We start from the raw sequence: 18,839 nt of genomic DNA on the forward strand, positions 1-18,839 counted from the left end.
GGCCTGTGGGCGTCCTAGAGCAAAACAACCAACATGTACAGTACCAGTCAAAAGTTTGGACACACCTACTCATTCCAGGGTTTTACATTGTAGAATAATAGTGAAGACATCAAAACTATAAAATAACACATATGGAATCATGTAGTAACCAAAAAAGTGTTAAACAAATCAAAATATATTTTATATTTGAGATTCTTCAAATAGCCACCCTTTGCCTTGATGACAGCTTTGCACACTCTTGGCATTCTCTCAACCAGCTTCATGAGGTAGTCACCTAAAATGCATTTCAATTAACAGGTGTGCCTTCTTAAAAGGTAATTTGTGGAATTTCTTCCTTCTTAATGCGTTTGAGCCAATCAGTTGTGTTGTATACAGAATATAGCCCTATTTGGTAAAAGACCCAAGTCCATATTATGGCAAGAACAGTTCAAATAAGCAAAGAGAAACGACAGTCCATCATTACTTTAAGACATGAAGGTCATTCAATACGGAACATTTCAAGAACTTTAAAAGTTTCTTCAAGTGCAGTCCATCAAGCGCTATGATGAAACTGGCTCTCATGAGGACCGTCACTAGTTTGTGATATCATATTTGGTGATAACATATTTGTTTTTACATGTTCATCGAAGTTAGCGTGCGCTGCTCTTGTTCAGTTCTGACCGCAGCAGTCCCAGATGACGGATAAAGTCACACTGTCATGATTTGATGTCACCGCGATTCCATATGACGGATAACACCATTGTCTGACTCCCTTTGGCTTTGTTTTGGTTTTCATCAGGAACAACTGGATTAAGGCGGTGCAGATGTGCAGTAAGGCCAGGGAGTTTGCCCTGGCCATGGCCATCTTGGAGTGTGCCATCAAACCTGTGGCTCTGCTCCCTGTCTGGAAGGACGCGCTGGGACACACCAGGCGAGTAGACTCCGTCTTTCACTTTAAACTGGCATCAAGTCATCAAGAGAACCTATTTTACCGTGTTATGTCATCCTTAGAATGTCATTACCACTTCAAATAACGCCTTAATACCATTTAAGCAGCCACTTCCAAGTGTGACCTCAGAATGAGCGCAAACCCTAGACTAGTGGCAGCTGCTGAATGGCTGAATACCCGGGGCGCGGGGTGGTTGGAGTTGTCAACAAAGCAGCATGACAGAAATATGATGCCAAATTTTCGAACGATCGTTTTTTCTTTGAGAAGATATATAAAGTGATCTGTGCATTTGAACAACAGCATAAATACACCTATTTCACTTTTGCATGAAAAAAACTGAATGACCACTGCTGAACATGCTGCCACTGATTTGAACAGATTAGATTATACTATTGAACGAGTAGCCAGCTCACAAACACAGGTGCTCCAGGGCGAACGCAACAAGCATGCAGATGCAGTAAGTGAAAACACTATCTAACTGGGGATAGCTAGCTAACATAATGTCACAAAGCATGGTGTGTTAGGCGGTTAACTTTCATTCTGAAATAACTTCATATTTCTGAGTTAGTCAGATATTCGTTTTGAAAGACTTGAAATTGACCCCCCAAAATTAATTTGACCAATAAATCGACCAAACTATTTCTCAATGTTTCTGTCCAATACAGTAGAAGCTGATGAACACCGTGGGGGGAAACAATAACATTGGCCAGCCACCGTCGTGCTTTTTTGTCCTACCAGATCTGCGATGAGAAGGTTCTAGTTAGTGTATCCCTCTCCTTCGACTCTTGTTGGATGTAGTTGTCCACTTTATCAGGTCCCGGGCTCCCATGACTGTTAAGATAATTTATTTACAAGTTAATTACAATTAGCTTTTTGCTTTAGCGCCTTCTGTACCTGATAGAGCAGATCTAATCTCACGTGTGGAAGTAAGCTGTCTGGCGCGAGACATTTGAACCGTGTATCGATGAATCGTTACATCCCTAGTATGAAGCAATGCATTCGGCATGCATTCAAATTGATATGCTTGTATAAACATTGAAACACACTGCCTTCCAAATGGAACCCTATTCCCTATATAGTGCACTACTTCTGTACACTACTACTGTAGTGCACTACATAGGGAATAGTGTGCCATATGGAACGTTGCCCCACTTTAGCAGGTCCTCTGTCCCCTCCCATCCCTCACACTAAGACCAGCTTACCCAGAGGTGATCAGCAGCAGATCAAATGGCCCGCCCCTGGTGTGTAGCACAATATTTATATACTGGGGGGAAACGCTGCTACCTGTTCTACTGATGTGTAAAGGCCGCAACTCTCCTCCTCTTAACAGCCTTGATTGTGTTATAGTAACGGTGGGTATGTGGGTGTGCAGAGTCAGTCAAGGGGCTCGCGTCATTTGTGTGTGTATGTGTTGCATGGAGCCTTGCCAAGAGCAACGAGGGTGTTACCCTCCTCTGCCTTTTGATCCGGGCTAGCCCAGACCTTTCACTCACACCAGAGTGCATTGAAGGAATCTGCTTTTGAACTGACTGTGTGTGTTTGACTTTCTCTCTCTTCCCCCCTTTCTGTGCCACCATGCAGGCTACACCGTATGACGTCCATGGAGCGGGAGGAGAAGGAGAAGGTGAAGAAGAGGGAGAAGAAGCTGGAGGACGAGGAGACCATGCAGCAGGCCACCTGGGTCAAGTACACCTTCCCCATCAAGCACCAGGTATTACACACTCACAGACACCCACACACACACTTAAGGGCTGCTACACATACACACTCACAGACACCCACACACACACACTTAAGGGCTGCTACACATACACACACACAGACACATACACCCCTTTCATTTGGCCCTTGTTTACCGACCGAGCCCAGGCCCTTTTAAGTCGAAGCTCTACCACTCTATTTACGACCGGGCCGTTCACCGTCACCCCTAATCGCCAGGACGTGTTTAATTGCCACTTCCTGCCTCCCAGAATGCCGAGCGGTGTTAAAAGCCCTTTGATGAGGCGAGTGTCCGAGCTCCGGTGGGAGTGTCATCTTTCACATAGTGGCCCTGCTAGATGAGTTTACTTAATGGTGGGTGTGAATACCCTCTGGCCCTCTCATTTCTCTCTCTCTCCCCCCTCCCTTCTCTCTCTCCTGTCCGCTTCCTTTATCTCTCTATCTCTCTCTCCCCCCTTCTCTCTCCCCCGCCCGCTTTCTACATCCCTTTGTACCCTCCCCCCTCTCTCTCCTTTCCACTTCCGTCTCTCTTTCTCTCTCTTCCGTGTGAAGGTGTGGAAGCAGAAGGGAGAGGAGTATCGCGTGACGGGCTGGGGCGGCTGGAGCTGGATCAGCAAGACGCATGTGCACCGCTTCCTGACCAAACTGCCCGGCAACACCAACGCCAACTACCGCGCTGAGCTGGAAGGTCAGCAGGAGCGTTCTAGTTTGTCTCCTCTTCATAGAGATGGATAGAGCTCTCATCTTTGTATCTGTGCCTTTATGGCATCTGTGACAGCACTGGCAATGGCAATGTCCATGCAAAAACAAATTATATCCAACTAGAGATCTTCATCCATCTCTATGGTTTGGTTTGAAAGAAGTCAAGGAATTCAGTGGACAAATGTACACATAGCTGTCAAACTCCTCCTCTTCCTTCTTAATTGCCAAACGTTGTGAGAAATGTACGATTACATTTCACATGGGATAACACTCCCCTGTGAAATTGACTCTACTAATATAAATGTGGCTATGATAACTCAAACAAGTATTTTTTCTTCCTTCGCAGCTGCCAGACGTGGCGAGAAATGCAACTTGCTGGACTTGGGTCCAAGGCCAAGGTTGTTCAAAACAACTGTCGCTTCAGAACCCCAGGGATGCAGAAGACCCGTGGAGAAAGATGGGGGTACTACGCCCACCACCCCAGAGCCCTCAGCAGACCGCCTGTCGGGAGAGAAGACGAAGGAAATGCCAGAGGAGGGAAAGAAAGAAGAGAGTGACGAGCCAGCGAAGGTGAAGATGCAAGACTCCGCTGCTGACAAGATGGAGGTGGACCCTAGCCTCTCAGACTCAGGACAAGATGATGAAAAAGGTTAGCGCTTTTATAGATTGTCATTGACTCCCTTATTGATTGTTAGCTTTAACTTAGCTAACGAACACATGCAATATCAGTCACACGTATTATTGAATCCACCAGATCTTATACTTCTCTACATGCTCATTTACATCCATACTTGGGCACTAAGCTTCTTCACCATTGTTCAGACGAGAGGATAAGAAGAATGATCCAGTAACTTACGTGTCCATTTTGTTTTTCTGTCAGAGACCAGCAGCAGCCCAGGGACCGAGACGGAGACGACGTCCGTGAAGCAGGAGCCTGGCGAGGGGAAAGCAAGGCCCTTTAACTACGACGTGGTGGACGTGGCCCAGGGCTTCCTGACACGCGTGGCCTACAAGAAGAAGGTCAAGGCCTCCAAGCTGGACGGTCTGCTGGAGCGCCGCGTCAAGCAGCACGCCCTGGAGGAGAAGCAGAGGGTTCAGGTCGCCCTGGCCAAGCCTACCCCAGCGAAGACCGCCCTGCCGCAGACCCCACTCCAGCCCCAAACTCCGACCCAGGCCCAGAGTCCCACAGTGAAATTGGAGTTCAGCACCCCTTCGGTGCCACCTGCGCTTGCTCCATTGTCAGTCAAAGGGGAGGTGCAGGCGGACCCTTCAAAGACCGCTGAGGGGGTCCCTCACCTAGCCACAGCGACCCCACCCAAAGAGCCTGCAGCTGAAGCATCCCCACCAACACAAAACCAAATGACCCCCCATAAACAGGAGGGAGACCTCCCTGAGAGGACTATAGGGCCCACAGGGGCCGGTTCAGGGCAGGAGGGCCTTAAAACGCCCAGCAGCACAGCGGAACCGATGGAAACTCAGAGTTCAGGTGGGATCCACTACACTGGTGGACCATCAGAGTCTACCAGCTCCAAGCCCGTTTTCACCGAGGGTGCAGGACCTGAAGTGGCCATTTTGAAACCCCACTCCACAACGATACCCCCAAGCACTATAACCCAGCAGGGCAGCCAGATTGCAGCTACCGTTCCTAAACCCCCCCAGCAAAGCACAGAGGAGAATGGGAAGGGGCCCGAGGAGCGGCAGGGCAATGGACAGAGCAGCACCGAGGCCATCGCCACTGGGTCCCAGCCCTCCTCTCTACCTCAGATCAATGGAAATGACAGCGTGGAGGCTAAAGCCTTGACCAACTCTTTACCAACTCTAAACGAGCCCTCCAACGCTCTCACTAACAGCTCAGAGGTGAACAGCCTAGGCAAGGTGGAGGGAGAGGGTCAAGTGGTCTCGCCCCTAAAGCCCCTGCTCAACGGCATTGTGGCCCCTGTAGCCGAGAGGACCGGGCCGGACAGCACGGAACCAAGGCCGGCTCCAAGGTTAGAGGTGGAGAGGAAGGTCACGGTGTCGGAGCAGGACTTCCAGCCCCCGGTGAAGGTGGCCAGGCTGGAAAACAACGTGGAGGCGCTGGGGTCTACGACCACCCAGAGCACCCAGCAGCTCAACAACACCCAGCCCATGGAGGTTAAGCGCGATGCTACTACGCCCAACAAAATGGCCCCCTCGTCGGTGCGCTCTGCAGAGGACTCCAGCCTCAGCAATGACTTTGCGGAGGAGAGCAGCAACAGTGGGGTGGGATCCTTCGGTAAGACCATCCTCACCCAGGTAACCACCACAACAACCACCACCACCACGGTATCCACGGAGTCTCGGCTAACGGCGGGGGTCTCAAGCTCTTCGGGGACGACAGCCGCGCCCGTAGTCTCAACCACCGAGAGCAGCGCGGTCTCCACGCTCACCACCATGACCAAAACCACTGTGACCAAAATGCTGTCACCCACGCCCGACAGCCAATCAAACGAGAGCCAGAGCGAAACGGTGACCGAGTACAAGACAACGCTCCTCGCCGCCCACAACGAGTCCTCTCGTTCAAACTCCTCCGTTTCGGGGATTGTGACCTCGTCGACCTCCACCAAGGGCCGCGTTCGCCTCCTCAAGTTCTCGCGCACCAAGAAGACGCGCTCAGGCACCGCCTTGCCATCCTACCGCAAGTTTGTTACCAAGAGCCAACGTAAGAGCATCTTTGTCCTGCCCAACGACGACCTGAAGAAGCTGGCAAGGCGGGGGGGCATCCGTGAGGTGTCCATCTTCAGCTACAACGCCAAGCCGGCCCAGGACATCTGGCCCTACCCCTCGCCCAGGCCCACCTATGGCATCACATGGAGGTGAGAACACAGCTTTCAACGGGCTAGCGCCTTAGCTAACTGCATTATTTGATATGATTAGGGCCCTGAGTTTTGCCAGACTACCTAGCTAGAGAAAACTCAGGGCTTTAAATATATGGGTTTTCTAATGCTCCATGTGATTTATGATTAGCGTTAGTTGCAGCCTTGCACGCCATCAACTCTTAGCTGTGATACAGTCATACCACAATAACTAGAACCTCTTGAGCATTAATGCTCCGGCGAACGATATTCACGTCTTGTCCTGTTGATTTGTTGGTAATGTCTTCTCGTCCTTCTGTTTGCTGTTAGTGGGTTTGGCCCCTATGACTGTTGTGGCTCTCACAGAGAGATCTCAGGTTATTTTGACCACCGCTTTTTACTGCTAGACGTGAATCATACTGGCGGTCTGCAAGTGTCAGGATGTTCGCGCTGCGCCTTAACCGCTCCGAGGATGTTTTCCCTGCCTGTGGTCTGTCAGTCACACTGGAAAAAGAGGAATGTCTTTCCCTGGCTGTGTCCCAAATGGCACCCTATTCCCTATATAGTGCACTGCTTTTGACCAGGGCCCTATAGTATACTATGGTATAGTAGTGCACTCTATAGGGATTAGAGTGCCATTTGGCACGCACACCTCGACTGTCCCAATATGTTTTTTTTTTAGAAACATTTGTTCAACCTTTTTTAAATAGCCAACAGAGGAAGCATACCAAAGAGTCAGGTTCATAGCCAACCTCGGAAACAAGGAAGTAACACGGTCATTTTACCTGGCTGCCAGGGTTGATTTATGAACTTTATGAACTCTGTGTGTGTGTGTGCACGTGCTGTCTCTCTTTCATGTACCTGTATGGTAGCAGACAAAGGCTGTGCGTGTTGGTGACCCCAGACAGTTGTGTGTTTACGTGTGCGTATGTGCCTGTGTGTTTGTGTGTGTGTGCACGCGCTTGTGCTCCTGTATGTGTGGTAACCTATTTGTCTGTCTCTGCAGGTACCGTCTTCAGACAGTGAAGTCCCTGGCAGGGGTCAGTCTGATGCTGAGGCTGCTGTGGGCCTGTCTGAGGTGGGACGACATGGCCGTCAAGCCCTCCGCCGCTGTAGGCACCACGCGCACAGGTAGACCATCCTTTCTCTGCATGTATCTCAACACCCACCCACCCATATACAGTTGAAGTCGGAAGTTTACATACACTTAGGTTGGAGTCATTAAAACTCGCTTTTCAACCACTCCACAAATGTCTTATTAACAAACTATAGTTTTGGCAAGTCGGTTAGGACATCTACTTTGTGCATGACACAAGTAGTTTTTCCAACAATTGTTTACAGACAGATTATTTCACATATAATTCACTATCACAATTCCAGTGGGTCAGAAGTTTACATACACTAAGTTAACTGTGCCTTTAAACAGCTTGGAAAATTCCAGAAAATGATGTAATGGCTTTAGAAGCTTCTGATAGGCTAATTGACATCATTTGAGTCAATTGGAGCTGTACCTGTGGATGTATTTCAAGGCCTACCTTCAAACTCAGTGCCTCTTTGCTTGACATCATGAGAAAATCAAAAGAAATCAGCCAAGACCTCAGAAAAATAATTGTAGACCTCCACAAGTCTGGTTCATCCTTGGGAGCAATTTCCAAATGCCTGAAGGTACCACGTTCATCTGTACAAACTATAGTACGCAAGTATAAACACCATGGGACCACGCAGGCGTCATACCGCTCAGGAAGGAGACGTGTTCTGTCTCCTAGAGATGAACATACTTTGGTGCGAAAAGTGCAAATCAATCCCAGAACAACAGCAAAGGACCTTGTGAAGATGCTGGAGGAAACGGGTACAAAAGTATCTATATCCACAGTAAAACAAGTCCTATATCGACATAACCTGAAAGGCTGCTCAGCAAGGAAGAAGCCACTGCTCCAAAACCGCCATAAAAAAGCCAAACTACGGTTTGCAACTGCACATGGGGACAAAGATCGTACTTTTTGGAGAAATGTCCTCTGGTCTGATGAAACAAAAATAGAGCTGTTTGGCCATAATGACCATCGTTATGTTTGGAGGAAAAAGGGGGGGGTTGCAAGCCAAAGAACATCCCAACCGTGAAGAACGGGAGTGGCGGCATCATGCTGTGGGGGTACTTTGCTGCAGGAGGGACTGGTGCACTTCACAAAATAGATGGCATCATGAGGAAGGAAAATTATGTTGATATATTGAAGCAACATCTCAAGACATCAGTCAGGAAGTTAAAGCTTGGTCGCAAATGGGTCTTCCAAATGGACAATGACCCCAAGCATACTTCCAAATTTGTGGCAAAATGGCTTAAGGACAACAAAGTCAAGGTATTGGAGTGGCCATCACAAAGCCCTGACCTCAATCCTATAGAAAATGTGTGGGCAGAACTGAAAAAGCGTGTGCGAGCAAGGAGGCCTACAAACCTGGCTCAGTTACACAAGCTCTGTCAGGAATGGGCCAAAATTCACCCAACTTATTGTGGGAAGCTTGTGGAAGGCTACCCGACAAGTTTGACCCAAGTTAAACAATTTAAAGGCAATCCTACCAAATACTAATTGAGTGTATATAAACTTCTGACCCACTGGGAATGTGATGAAAGAAATAAAATATTATTCTGACATTTCACATTCTTAAAATAAAGTGGTGATCCTAACTGACCTAAGACAGGGATTCTTTTTTACTAGGATTAAATGTCAGGAATTGTGAAAAACTTCAGTTTAAATGTATTTGGCTAAGGTGTATGTAAACTTCAACTGTACATTGTAGGGGTAGTGTACCAGCTTGATGTAGTGCTAAGAATATGGGAGCAAATACTTAACTTTTTATAACTTGAATACACCTATGAGTGCATTTGTCCAAATACTTATGACACCTTCAAATGGGGGGACTATATACATAGTGTTTTAATTTCTAAACTGTAAAATGGATACAGTGCCTTCAGAAAGTATTCACACCCCTTGACTTTTTCCACATTTTGTTGTGTTACAGCCTGAATTTAAAATGGATTAAATTGAGATTTTGTTTGTCACTGGCCTACACACAATACTCCATAATATCAAAGTGAAATTATGTCTTTCAACATTTTTACAAATAAAATATAAAAACAGCTGAAATGAATGTTTTGAGTCAACAAGTATTCACCCCCCTTTGTTATGGCAAGCCTAAATAAGTTCAGGAGTGAAAATGTGCTGCTCATTCATTTGTAGCTCAAACGGCACATCTACGGTACCGATTTCATACGAGTCTCCTAACACTTGTGGGGGTCGTAGAGCAAAACGGATGGTGTTCGTGGGAATCTCCCCTTTCCACTGAGTGATAATAGAGTAGGCCACACCGTTCGGACACTACAGACGTTTACGTGAGAAGACAGATTTTCTGGATGTCTCATGGTCTTACAAACACAGCTCTAGCTCTGTCACCTTTCACCGCAGATGCGGAAGTGCGACACTGGCGGATGCGGTGGATTTGAGACACATCCAATGCAACAAAACAGATATCTCTAGCTTAAACTGACAGATTTTGTTATGTAACTTGATTTTTTTGTGGTATAACTTAAATTAACGCACTGGTGTGTCAATCGACTCTAGGGGGTTAAAAAGTCACATAATAAGTTTAATGGACTCAATTTGTGTGCAATAATAATGTTTAACATGATTTTTGAAAGACTACCTCATCTCTGTGCCCGATACATACAATTATCTGTAAGGTCCCTCAGTCAAGCAGTGAATTTCAAACACAGATTCAACCACAAAGACCAGGGAGGTTTTCCAATGCTTTGCAAAGAAGGGAACCTATTGGTAGAGGGGTACAAATAAAAAAAACAGACATTGAATATCCGTTGGAGCATAATAATAATAATAATATGCCATTTAGCAGACGCTTTTATCCAAAGCGACTTACAGTCATGCGTGCATACATTTTTGTGTATGGGTGGTCCCGGGGATCGAACCCACTACCTTGGCGTTTCAAGCGCCGTGCTCTACCAGCTGAGCTACAGAGGACCACAGCATGGTGGAGTTATTAATTACACTTTGGATGGTGTATCAATACACCCAGTCACTACAAAGATACAGGTGTACTTCCTAACTCAGTTGCCGGAGAGGAAGGAAACTGCTCAGGGATTTCACTATGAGGCCAATGGTGACTTTAAAACAGTTACAGAATTTAATGGCTGTGATAGGAGAACTGAGGATGGATCAACAACATTGTAGTTACTCCACAAAACTAATCTAATTGACGGAGTGAAAAGAAGGAAGCCTGTACAGAATAAAAATATTCCAAAACATGCATCCTGTTTGCAACTAGGCACTAAAGAAAAAATGTGGCAAAGCAATTCACTTTTTGTCCTGAATACAAAGTGTTATGTTTGGGGCCAATACAATACATTACCGAGTACCACTCTCCATATTTTCAAGCATAGTGGTGGCTGCATCATGTTATGGGTATGCTTGTAATCGTTAAGGACTGGGGAGTTTTTCTGGATAAAAAATAAACGGAATGGAGCTAAGCACAGAAAATATCCTAGAGGAAAACCTGGTTGAGTCTGCTTTCTACCAGACACTGGGAGATGAATTCACCTTTCAGCAGGACAATAACCTAAAACACAAGCCAAATCTACACTGGAGTTGCTTACCAAGAAGACCGTGAATGTTCCTGAGTGGCTGAGTTACAGTTTTGTCTTAAATCTACTTGAGAATATATAGCAAGACTTTAAACTTGTTGTCTAGCAAGGATCAACAACCAATTTGACAGAGCTTGAAGAATTTTGAAGAGAATAATGGGCAAATGTTGTACAATTCAGGTGTGGAAAGCTCTTCGAGACTTACCCAGAAGCACTCATAGCTGTAATCGCTGCAAAAGGTGCTTCTACAAGGTATTGACTCAAGGGTGTGAATACTTATGTAAATGAGATATTTCTGGAATTAAGTTCCAATACATTTCAATAAAATCAAAAAACATGTTTTCACTTTGTCGTTATGGGGTATTGTGTGTAGATGGGTGAGGGAAAAAAATATATTTAATCAATTTTGAATTCAGGCTGTAACACAACAAAATGTGGAATAAGTCAAGAGGCATGAATACTTTTGAAGTATTTCGGAAGGCACTGTATTTATGAAAATACCCTCAAATAAAAGGTGACATTCTGTGCTGTCGCCTCATATGAAACATGTTACCTCATCCAGCTTCGCTGGACAAATAAATACGTAGGGGAGTGTATATCCTAATATATCCACCATGAACCCTATTTCCTCTGCTACTCCTATTTACTTTTTACTTAAATATCAGAGGCTCTTCCCATGGAATGTCATTCCTGTGTATTGTATTGAATGGCAGCGTATTATGTTGTTACTGTGTGATGTCTTGGGAGTTGTTCTCTGCATCTTCCTCCTCCTTCATCCTACACCAACCCAGCCCTATCCCCACTCATTGCCACAGAGACCTCCGAGACGGAGATCACCACCACAGAGATTATCAAGCGCCGCGACGTGGGGCCCTATGGCATCCGCTCGGAATACTGCATCCGCAAGATCATCTGCCCCCTCGGCGCTCCTGAGACCCCAAAAGGTGAGGGAGAAGCAGCCGGCTAGAATAAAACTATTTCTCACCAAGGTGTCGTCGTTGACACAATCTCTCTTTCTCTCATATTCTTCTCTCACTGCTTCCCCCTCTACTTTTGTTTTCTTGCTCCACCCTTACTGTCCCCCTCTCTCTCTCACTCTCTCTTTCTCACATCCATTCGCATCCTTACAGAGACCCACACGCCACAGAGGAAAGGCCTGCGCTCCAGCAACCTGCGGCCCAAGAAGCCGGAGCCCAAAAAGGAAACTGGGCCGATGGTGATTGAGTCCTGGGTGGCCGAGGAGGAGCTGGACCTCTGGGAGATCAGGGCCTTCTCTGAGAGGTCAGAGGTCAAAGGGCACGGGGGGCATGAGATCTAGGGGGCATAGTAACTGCATACTCCATGCTATTCTCTTCAGTGAACTGTAAATTGAACTGTCATTATCTTCTGTTATCAACGCACTTCAACTCTCTTAGACTAATTTAAAAAAACATGTTGCTTAATTTCCCTAAATTTGATTAACTATAGTTTTTGTATAGCTAATTGCATTCATTTGGGGAAAAAATAGTTATGTTCCAACTCTTTCAGTGGTTTGTGTATGATACATCTCTTTCTGTCTTCACAGGGTTGAGAAGGAGAAAGCCCAGGCGGCGGAACAGGCCAAGGTGAGTAGGACCACTAGCCGTGTGAAAAATAAGCATGTTTTGTTGTGTATTCCAGATTATTTCACGGTTTCTCTTGTTCTAGAAGCGCCTGGACCAGAAAACGGGCGCTGGCTCTACCACAGTCACCACCACGGGGAGCCCAGCCACCCCCGCCTCCACCCCCAAGGTAGTGACCCTGTCGGGCCAGTCCACCCCCGGAACCAAAGTGGTACTGGCCACCAAGATGGGCACCCCCGTGACCTTCCAGCAGAACAAGAACTTCCAGCAGTCGTTTGCTTCCTGGGTCAAGCAGGGGCAGCCCAGTGGAGGTATGTCATAGGTCCTTTTCTTTGTTCACAAGCCAGTAGATTGGTAAAGAGAATAACCTCATTGAATCTCTTTCAGATGTGTTCTGATTTTATTTGTGCTCAAGTGATGTTATTTTTTACTTAGTAGGGAATCCTTGCAAATAGAAAGTAATAGTGTTTGTGTATGAATCAACCCCTAACAGACTAAATCTGTTTGAGTCACCGTTAGCAGCTGTGCTTGTTTAGCAGCGGTTGATCTTTGACTCTCGGGTGGAGCCTCATTTGCATATTTCCCTGTAGCCTCGCCGGGTACAGTGGCCACGTCGGCCGGACAGACTTTCCAGATCACGGGCACGTCCATGGGGGGCAAGGTGCTCACCGCCAAGCTGCCGCTGCCTGCCAACAGCAAGATTGTCACTGTCAACGTGCCAACCACTCAAGGAGGTACAGTAACTCCCCTGTGCCCACACCTGAGGCACAGTGAGAGACCGGTTTCGCTTGAAAAATAGATATTTTGACTTCAATGGGACAACCTGGTAAAATAAGGTTACATTAAACAAGAAAGAGAGAGGTCCTGTTTTAAATGCTGTACAAATGCATCCTTCATTCCTCCCTTTTTTCCATGATGACAAGGATGGATGACTGAAAGGAAATGTTTCTCTACCAACTGCCATCTTCTCCAACCACTAACCTAACTTACCACTATTGACAGAAGCACTGTCTCACTCACCTGTTGTGGCACAACACTGTGGTAAGGTCTGTCCTCTTGACCAGGCTAGTGGTGCGGTGCCCACTCAATGCCAACCCCATTGCGGTGCCCCGCCACGCGCCAACTCGTGAGTCAGTGGCTCAGTCTGGAGTGGCACATGCACATCATGTCTAGTTGTGCCCTGTCGGCATGGTAATCTAATAGAACGTTGTTATTTTAGGTGGGACAGAACGGTAGACTGTGTAGTCTAAGAACTTAGCCAGACTGTCTTTTGAAGTAGTACGGTAGCTAATTTAGATGTCAATATTGACCCATCCGATGAGGTGATGGTTCATATTTTTAGCTCCGCTGTCCTGTTTGAGTTCACCTTTAACAGTGGGTTGATGACAAGTGTACAACAGCGTTAAAGGCACAATCCTTCATTTGTTTATTCAGCCAAACGGCAATTTATTGAAATTCCAATTGATGCTTCACGATGACTGACTTGGACTAATACTTGGTTGTTAGTGTGTGAGTGATTGTAGGTGAGGTAGTTTTCTAGTGTCTAAAAAGGTCAGATATCGAAGATATGCTTGTAGACGTATCTGTGCCAAAACGTTGTCTTACTACAATAAGGCTTAGCATTTTCATCATTATTACTGGCCAATACTAAAACTCAAACAATGCAAAAACATGACCTTGTCCTGAACCCGTTTTTGCCTCCCATATTTCACAATATATTTCCTGTTTCTAATTATCCATATAAAAGGATGGTCATGCCCTTGGCTACACTCCTTGAATATATACACACACACCAACACACACGCTCTCTCTCTCACACACACACACACACACACACACACACAGAAGACACATCCACGTTTCAAGCGGATAGGCTAAATGACTCCACAAACAAACAGCGCTCCTGTCTAGTGACACCCATGTTTCATCCAGAGACCAGGGAGGGAGAGAGAGAGCTGGTATTAAGGAACAGTAGTGTATTTTTCCAGCGTGACTGTTTCAATGCCTGTTTGTTTTGGAGCATGCTAAGGAAGTTGAGCAGGATAACAAGTTTACGTTGAGGTCTGGTTCATCAGACAGGTAACCCGCTATAGAGAGGTGGAGGATGGAGGGATTTCTACCCCCCTCCTTCTTTCTGTGTCGCTTACTCGCTAGCTCACCAACTCTCCAAACAGCTACTCTTATGAAGTGGCCGTTTGATGTCGGTGCCAGAACTGAAACTCCCCAGTCTTCTACTGTAGCTGGTTTAACCTCCACTATTTGAAGAGGGAAACCATTGATTTATAGCTTTACCTGATCGGTTTTGTGGTCAGAAAAAAAGGCACCCAAAAAAACACAGTGAGGAGAGGGTGATGTAAAAGAGGACAACAATTTCAGATCTTTTGAGGAAATAAGTTTTCAGTTTGGTTGCCGTCCTGTGTCCACGTGAGCTCAAAAGTATTGACACACAGCCAAAGTAACAAATATGAAACACTCGCTTTGTCGGAGGTAAATAAAAACGTATGAATTCAAGGAAAAGTCATACATAATTTATGAGCTGGTCATACGTGATGGATTCAAACCAACATACCCCGTTTGAAGATTGTTTTGATGTTGTTTACTTGCTGGGTTAATATTTACTGTGGTCAAGATCAGAGAGGGTTGCAACTTGAAAGGAACAACATCCACAAGTAATTTATTGAGTGACGTATTGATACATCATGAACTGTGCACAATGGATCGTTTGTTTCCATACCTGATACAGTGAAACTGCTAGCCTTGAGGGGACATTTCAGCTTTCTTCATTTCCAAAAGATAAAAGTTAATAACTAGAGTAGCATTATTGTCTTTAACGGATGTTGGGGAATTGTTTGTGGATTCATTTCTGTCTTTAAATGTGAAGCATTTGATCATCAAAAGTCAGAATAACACACACGTATTCTGAATATTGAATATTCAGAATATTGATTATCTCCATAATGCTAATGTTATGGTGATATAAATCAAATCGAAAATTGAAAAAAATTGTATTTGGCACATGCTTTGTAAACAACAGGTGTAGACTAACAGTGAAATGCTTACTTACAGGTCCTTTTTTAACAATGCAGAGTATTAGATAAATATCAATCCTGTATGTGTGGTTCACAGTAATAGGTCCTCTCCTCTCCCCAGGTATGATTCAGAAGCAGGTGCTGGGCATCATTCCCTCAAGCCAAGCTGGCGGCGCCCAGACCTTCGCCTCGTTCCAGCCTCGCACCACAACCATCAACATCAGGCCGGGCATGCCTGGCTCACCACAGCAGGTAACACCCCATGGACCATCTTTCCCTATCTATCTATCAGTCAATCAATCACATCTATTTATAAAGCCCTATTTACGTCATCAGTTGTCACAAATTGCTTTACATGAACCCGCCTAGATCTTCAAATTCCCCCTATCTCACCCTTCCCTTCCTTACCAACATCCACCCTGCCCCCTTGTCACGTCTTCTCCCCACAGCCCTCTAAAACAGGTCATAAGCAGTAACATGTGATCAACACGTTGTTGAAAAGATTCCCCATGAACTATTAACAGCAACCCTTCACTGGAGTCACTGTAGTCCCTATGGTATAAGGGAAAGTCCCTGTGTTGCTGAACTTGGCTGTGTTTCTAGGTGCTCACCGCTGGAGGCCAGATCCGTCCGGGGATGACCGTGATCCGCACCCCCATCCATCAGACAGGCGCCATGGGTAAGACCATCCTCCGAACCCCCCTCATGGTGCAGCAAGGTAGGCTATTTGTATTTGCCTACTTCATTTTAGCTTGATAGGCCAGTTATAATAATCTATTTCACTAACTTCTGTGTTCATGCAAGTTCTGACTCTGTCTGTCTGTCTGCCTGTGTGTGTCTGTACTTGTGTGTGCGTCCACTTACGTGTGTGTGTTCTCCTCCAGGTCAGGCGGGCCAGCAGGTGGTGACCCAGATCATCCGCGGGCAGGCAGTGTCCACGGCCATCTCGGGTGCCAGCCCCGTCACCACTGTAGCCGGGCAGAGGGTGGGCAGTGCCCCCAACACCCCGGGCCAGCCCAACACGGCCCAGACGCCCCAGCAGCGGGCACAGCAGGGCCAGGGCCAGGTCAAACTCACCCTGGCACAACTCACCCAGCTCACCCAGGTAACATCAGTTACCCCATAATAACCCTTCTACTGATGTCAGGCAACAGTGTGACAATAGGCTTCTGCTCTGTCCACCTAGTGCACCGTAATTCTGCACCTTTTAAAACAAGTATGTTTTGATTTTAGCCCTACTCAACTGGAAATATCGGAATAACTCAGTTTCATGTCCCTGTTAGTATATCTATATGTGCTAGTTTCGACATGGTCTGTTTATTTTTTTAAAGAGTAGTGCACTCTTGCCTGGTCGCAGATCAGTTTATCTAGCCAACTCCTAAGTTGTTGCTATATGGCATGACAAACAGATCTGGGACCAGGCTACCGTTGTACTTCTAAACTACCTCCAAAAGCATCATCCCTCCTCTCTCTCTCCCCCAATCAGAAGCAGCAGAGCCAGGCAGTAGAGCGGCCGGGTGGCGGGGCCCAGGGCCTGACGGTGATGATCCAGGGCCAGGGCAAGGCCACAGGCCAGCTGCAGGTCATCCCCCAGGGGGTCACGGTCATCCCCGGGCCCGGTCAGCAGCTCATGCAGGCGGCCATGCCCAACGGCCAGGTCCAACGCTTCCTCTTCACCCCCGTGGCCCCCACCGCTACCCCCACCTCCACAGGTAGTCAAAAGAGCTAATAATAGTGTGTATTATTGACACAGCTACTTACACACACAGTCGCCATCATCCACTCCAGGGCTGTGTTCAGTAGACACAAAAGGGGGAAATGTTTTGTAACAGACAGTGAGAGGTTACGGTAGTATGTCAAAAGTGTTTGGTCCGGTTTTGTGCCCACTGAATAGGACCCAGTACCCAAAGGTTATGTAGCCTACCAGCAGTCACACACACACTCGCAGATCATTGTTTTGCTATTACAATACGACACTGGATTGTCACAAACACTCATTACATTATCCGTAGCCTGTGTGTCTTCTAAAGGTCTGCCCATCCATCCTCTTTCTCTCCTCTCCTCCCTTCAGCCCCCACCATCCAGGGCCAGACCACCAAGACCCCTGCCCAGCCCGCCCAACAGGCGGTAGCGCCCATCCAGGCCGGCGCCGCCCTGGCCACCAGCATCCCCCCATCCGCCACCCCCCAGGGCCAACTCCCCTCCCAGACTCAGGCCCACATGCCCATCCAATCCCCCACCCCTCTCCAGGTCAAGTCCCTCAAACACCCCCCCGGCACCCCCACGGGCCGGCCCCAGCAGACCCTCCAGCTCCAGGGCTCTCCCCACCAGCTCATCACCGTCCCGGGCCTCCAGCAACAGGTCCAGGTCCTGGCTCAGCTCCAGGCCCAACAGGGGACCTCCGGAGGCTCTCTCCCCCAGCAGATCAAGCTCCAGCTGCCTATCCAGATCCAGCAACCCGGGGTCGGTGGAGCCCAGCCTGGAGGTCCGATCCAGAACGTGGTGACCATCCAGACGGCCAGCGTGCAGGAGCAGCTCCAGAGGATCCAGCAGCTGAGGGAGCAGCAGCAGCAGAAGAAGAGGCTGGTGGCCGAGGCCAAGCGGGAGCAGGCGCTGACGGCGGCCAGCCAGAGCGACATCATCCAGAAACAGGTGCGGGCGGGGGTTAATATCAGAAACGTGGACTTACATGTATGTGTGCGCCTGTCTGTAAGTTTGGATGATGGGGAGGTGTGGGTTGTGTGTTCAGGCAGCCAGCCAGACACAGTTAATGTAACAGTATAGTAGGTCCCGTCTCTCTCTGACATCAGTACATAAACAGTCCTCTCAAACAGCCTGCTCCCACGACTGTGGTTTATTTTCCAAGCTGTCCCACTGTCTTTGTCTATTTTAGATGCTACCTCTGTGTGTATGGTATATGTATGATGTGCATGTGTGCGAGCACGTTTGTGGATTGCGTGCGCCCCTACTGTAGTGCATGCACACAATGGGTACTTCTGAAATGGCACCCTATTCCCTATATAGTGCACTACTTTTGACCAGAGCCCTATGGGCCCGGGTCAAAAGTAGTGCACTATATAGGGGATAGGGTGCCATTTGGAACGTAACCCCTGTGAGGCCTGAGTTGACCTCTGACCCCTCTGTCTCCTCTGTGACAGGTGGTGATGAAGCAGAACGCGGTGATCGAGCACCTCAAGCAGAAGAAGCCCATCTCCCCCGCCGAGAGAGAGGAGAACCAGAGGTGAGGGACTAGGACCTAGCTACCGCTGTTGCCATGACGATCAGACCTTGTGTTGACCCGCCGTGTGTGTGTGGAGGTGTCATCCTTTCCCTCCCTGTGGAGAAAGCCAGGGGTTATATTTAACGTGTCTGGGTCATGGGAAAGGTTACCACAGACAG

General features: G+C 47.4%; 1 protein-coding gene across 1 annotated transcript in view; it reads left to right on the forward strand.

Moving 5' to 3' along the window:
* The window catches only part of LOC311113660 (nucleosome-remodeling factor subunit BPTF-like), a 48,537-nt gene that overhangs the window by 20,623 nt on the left and 9,075 nt on the right, over nucleotides 1-18,839 (forward strand). The window contains exons 9-25 of the mRNA XM_084156936.1: nucleotides 779-910; nucleotides 2,510-2,639; nucleotides 3,200-3,335; nucleotides 3,696-3,998; nucleotides 4,230-6,183; nucleotides 7,169-7,293; nucleotides 11,626-11,754; nucleotides 11,941-12,091; nucleotides 12,375-12,414; nucleotides 12,497-12,722; nucleotides 13,002-13,145; nucleotides 15,562-15,692; nucleotides 16,044-16,158; nucleotides 16,325-16,545; nucleotides 16,927-17,152; nucleotides 17,512-18,092; nucleotides 18,599-18,681. Coding sequence (XP_084013062.1) covers nucleotides 779-910; nucleotides 2,510-2,639; nucleotides 3,200-3,335; nucleotides 3,696-3,998; nucleotides 4,230-6,183; nucleotides 7,169-7,293; nucleotides 11,626-11,754; nucleotides 11,941-12,091; nucleotides 12,375-12,414; nucleotides 12,497-12,722; nucleotides 13,002-13,145; nucleotides 15,562-15,692; nucleotides 16,044-16,158; nucleotides 16,325-16,545; nucleotides 16,927-17,152; nucleotides 17,512-18,092; nucleotides 18,599-18,681 — 4,827 coding nt within the window. The remainder of the gene's footprint in view (nucleotides 1-778; nucleotides 911-2,509; nucleotides 2,640-3,199; nucleotides 3,336-3,695; nucleotides 3,999-4,229; nucleotides 6,184-7,168; nucleotides 7,294-11,625; nucleotides 11,755-11,940; nucleotides 12,092-12,374; nucleotides 12,415-12,496; nucleotides 12,723-13,001; nucleotides 13,146-15,561; nucleotides 15,693-16,043; nucleotides 16,159-16,324; nucleotides 16,546-16,926; nucleotides 17,153-17,511; nucleotides 18,093-18,598; nucleotides 18,682-18,839) is intronic.

This window comes from Coregonus lavaretus (assembly GCF_964263955.1).
Source record: "Coregonus lavaretus genome assembly, chromosome: 40".
Lineage (NCBI taxonomy): Eukaryota > Metazoa > Chordata > Actinopteri > Salmoniformes > Salmonidae > Coregonus > Coregonus lavaretus.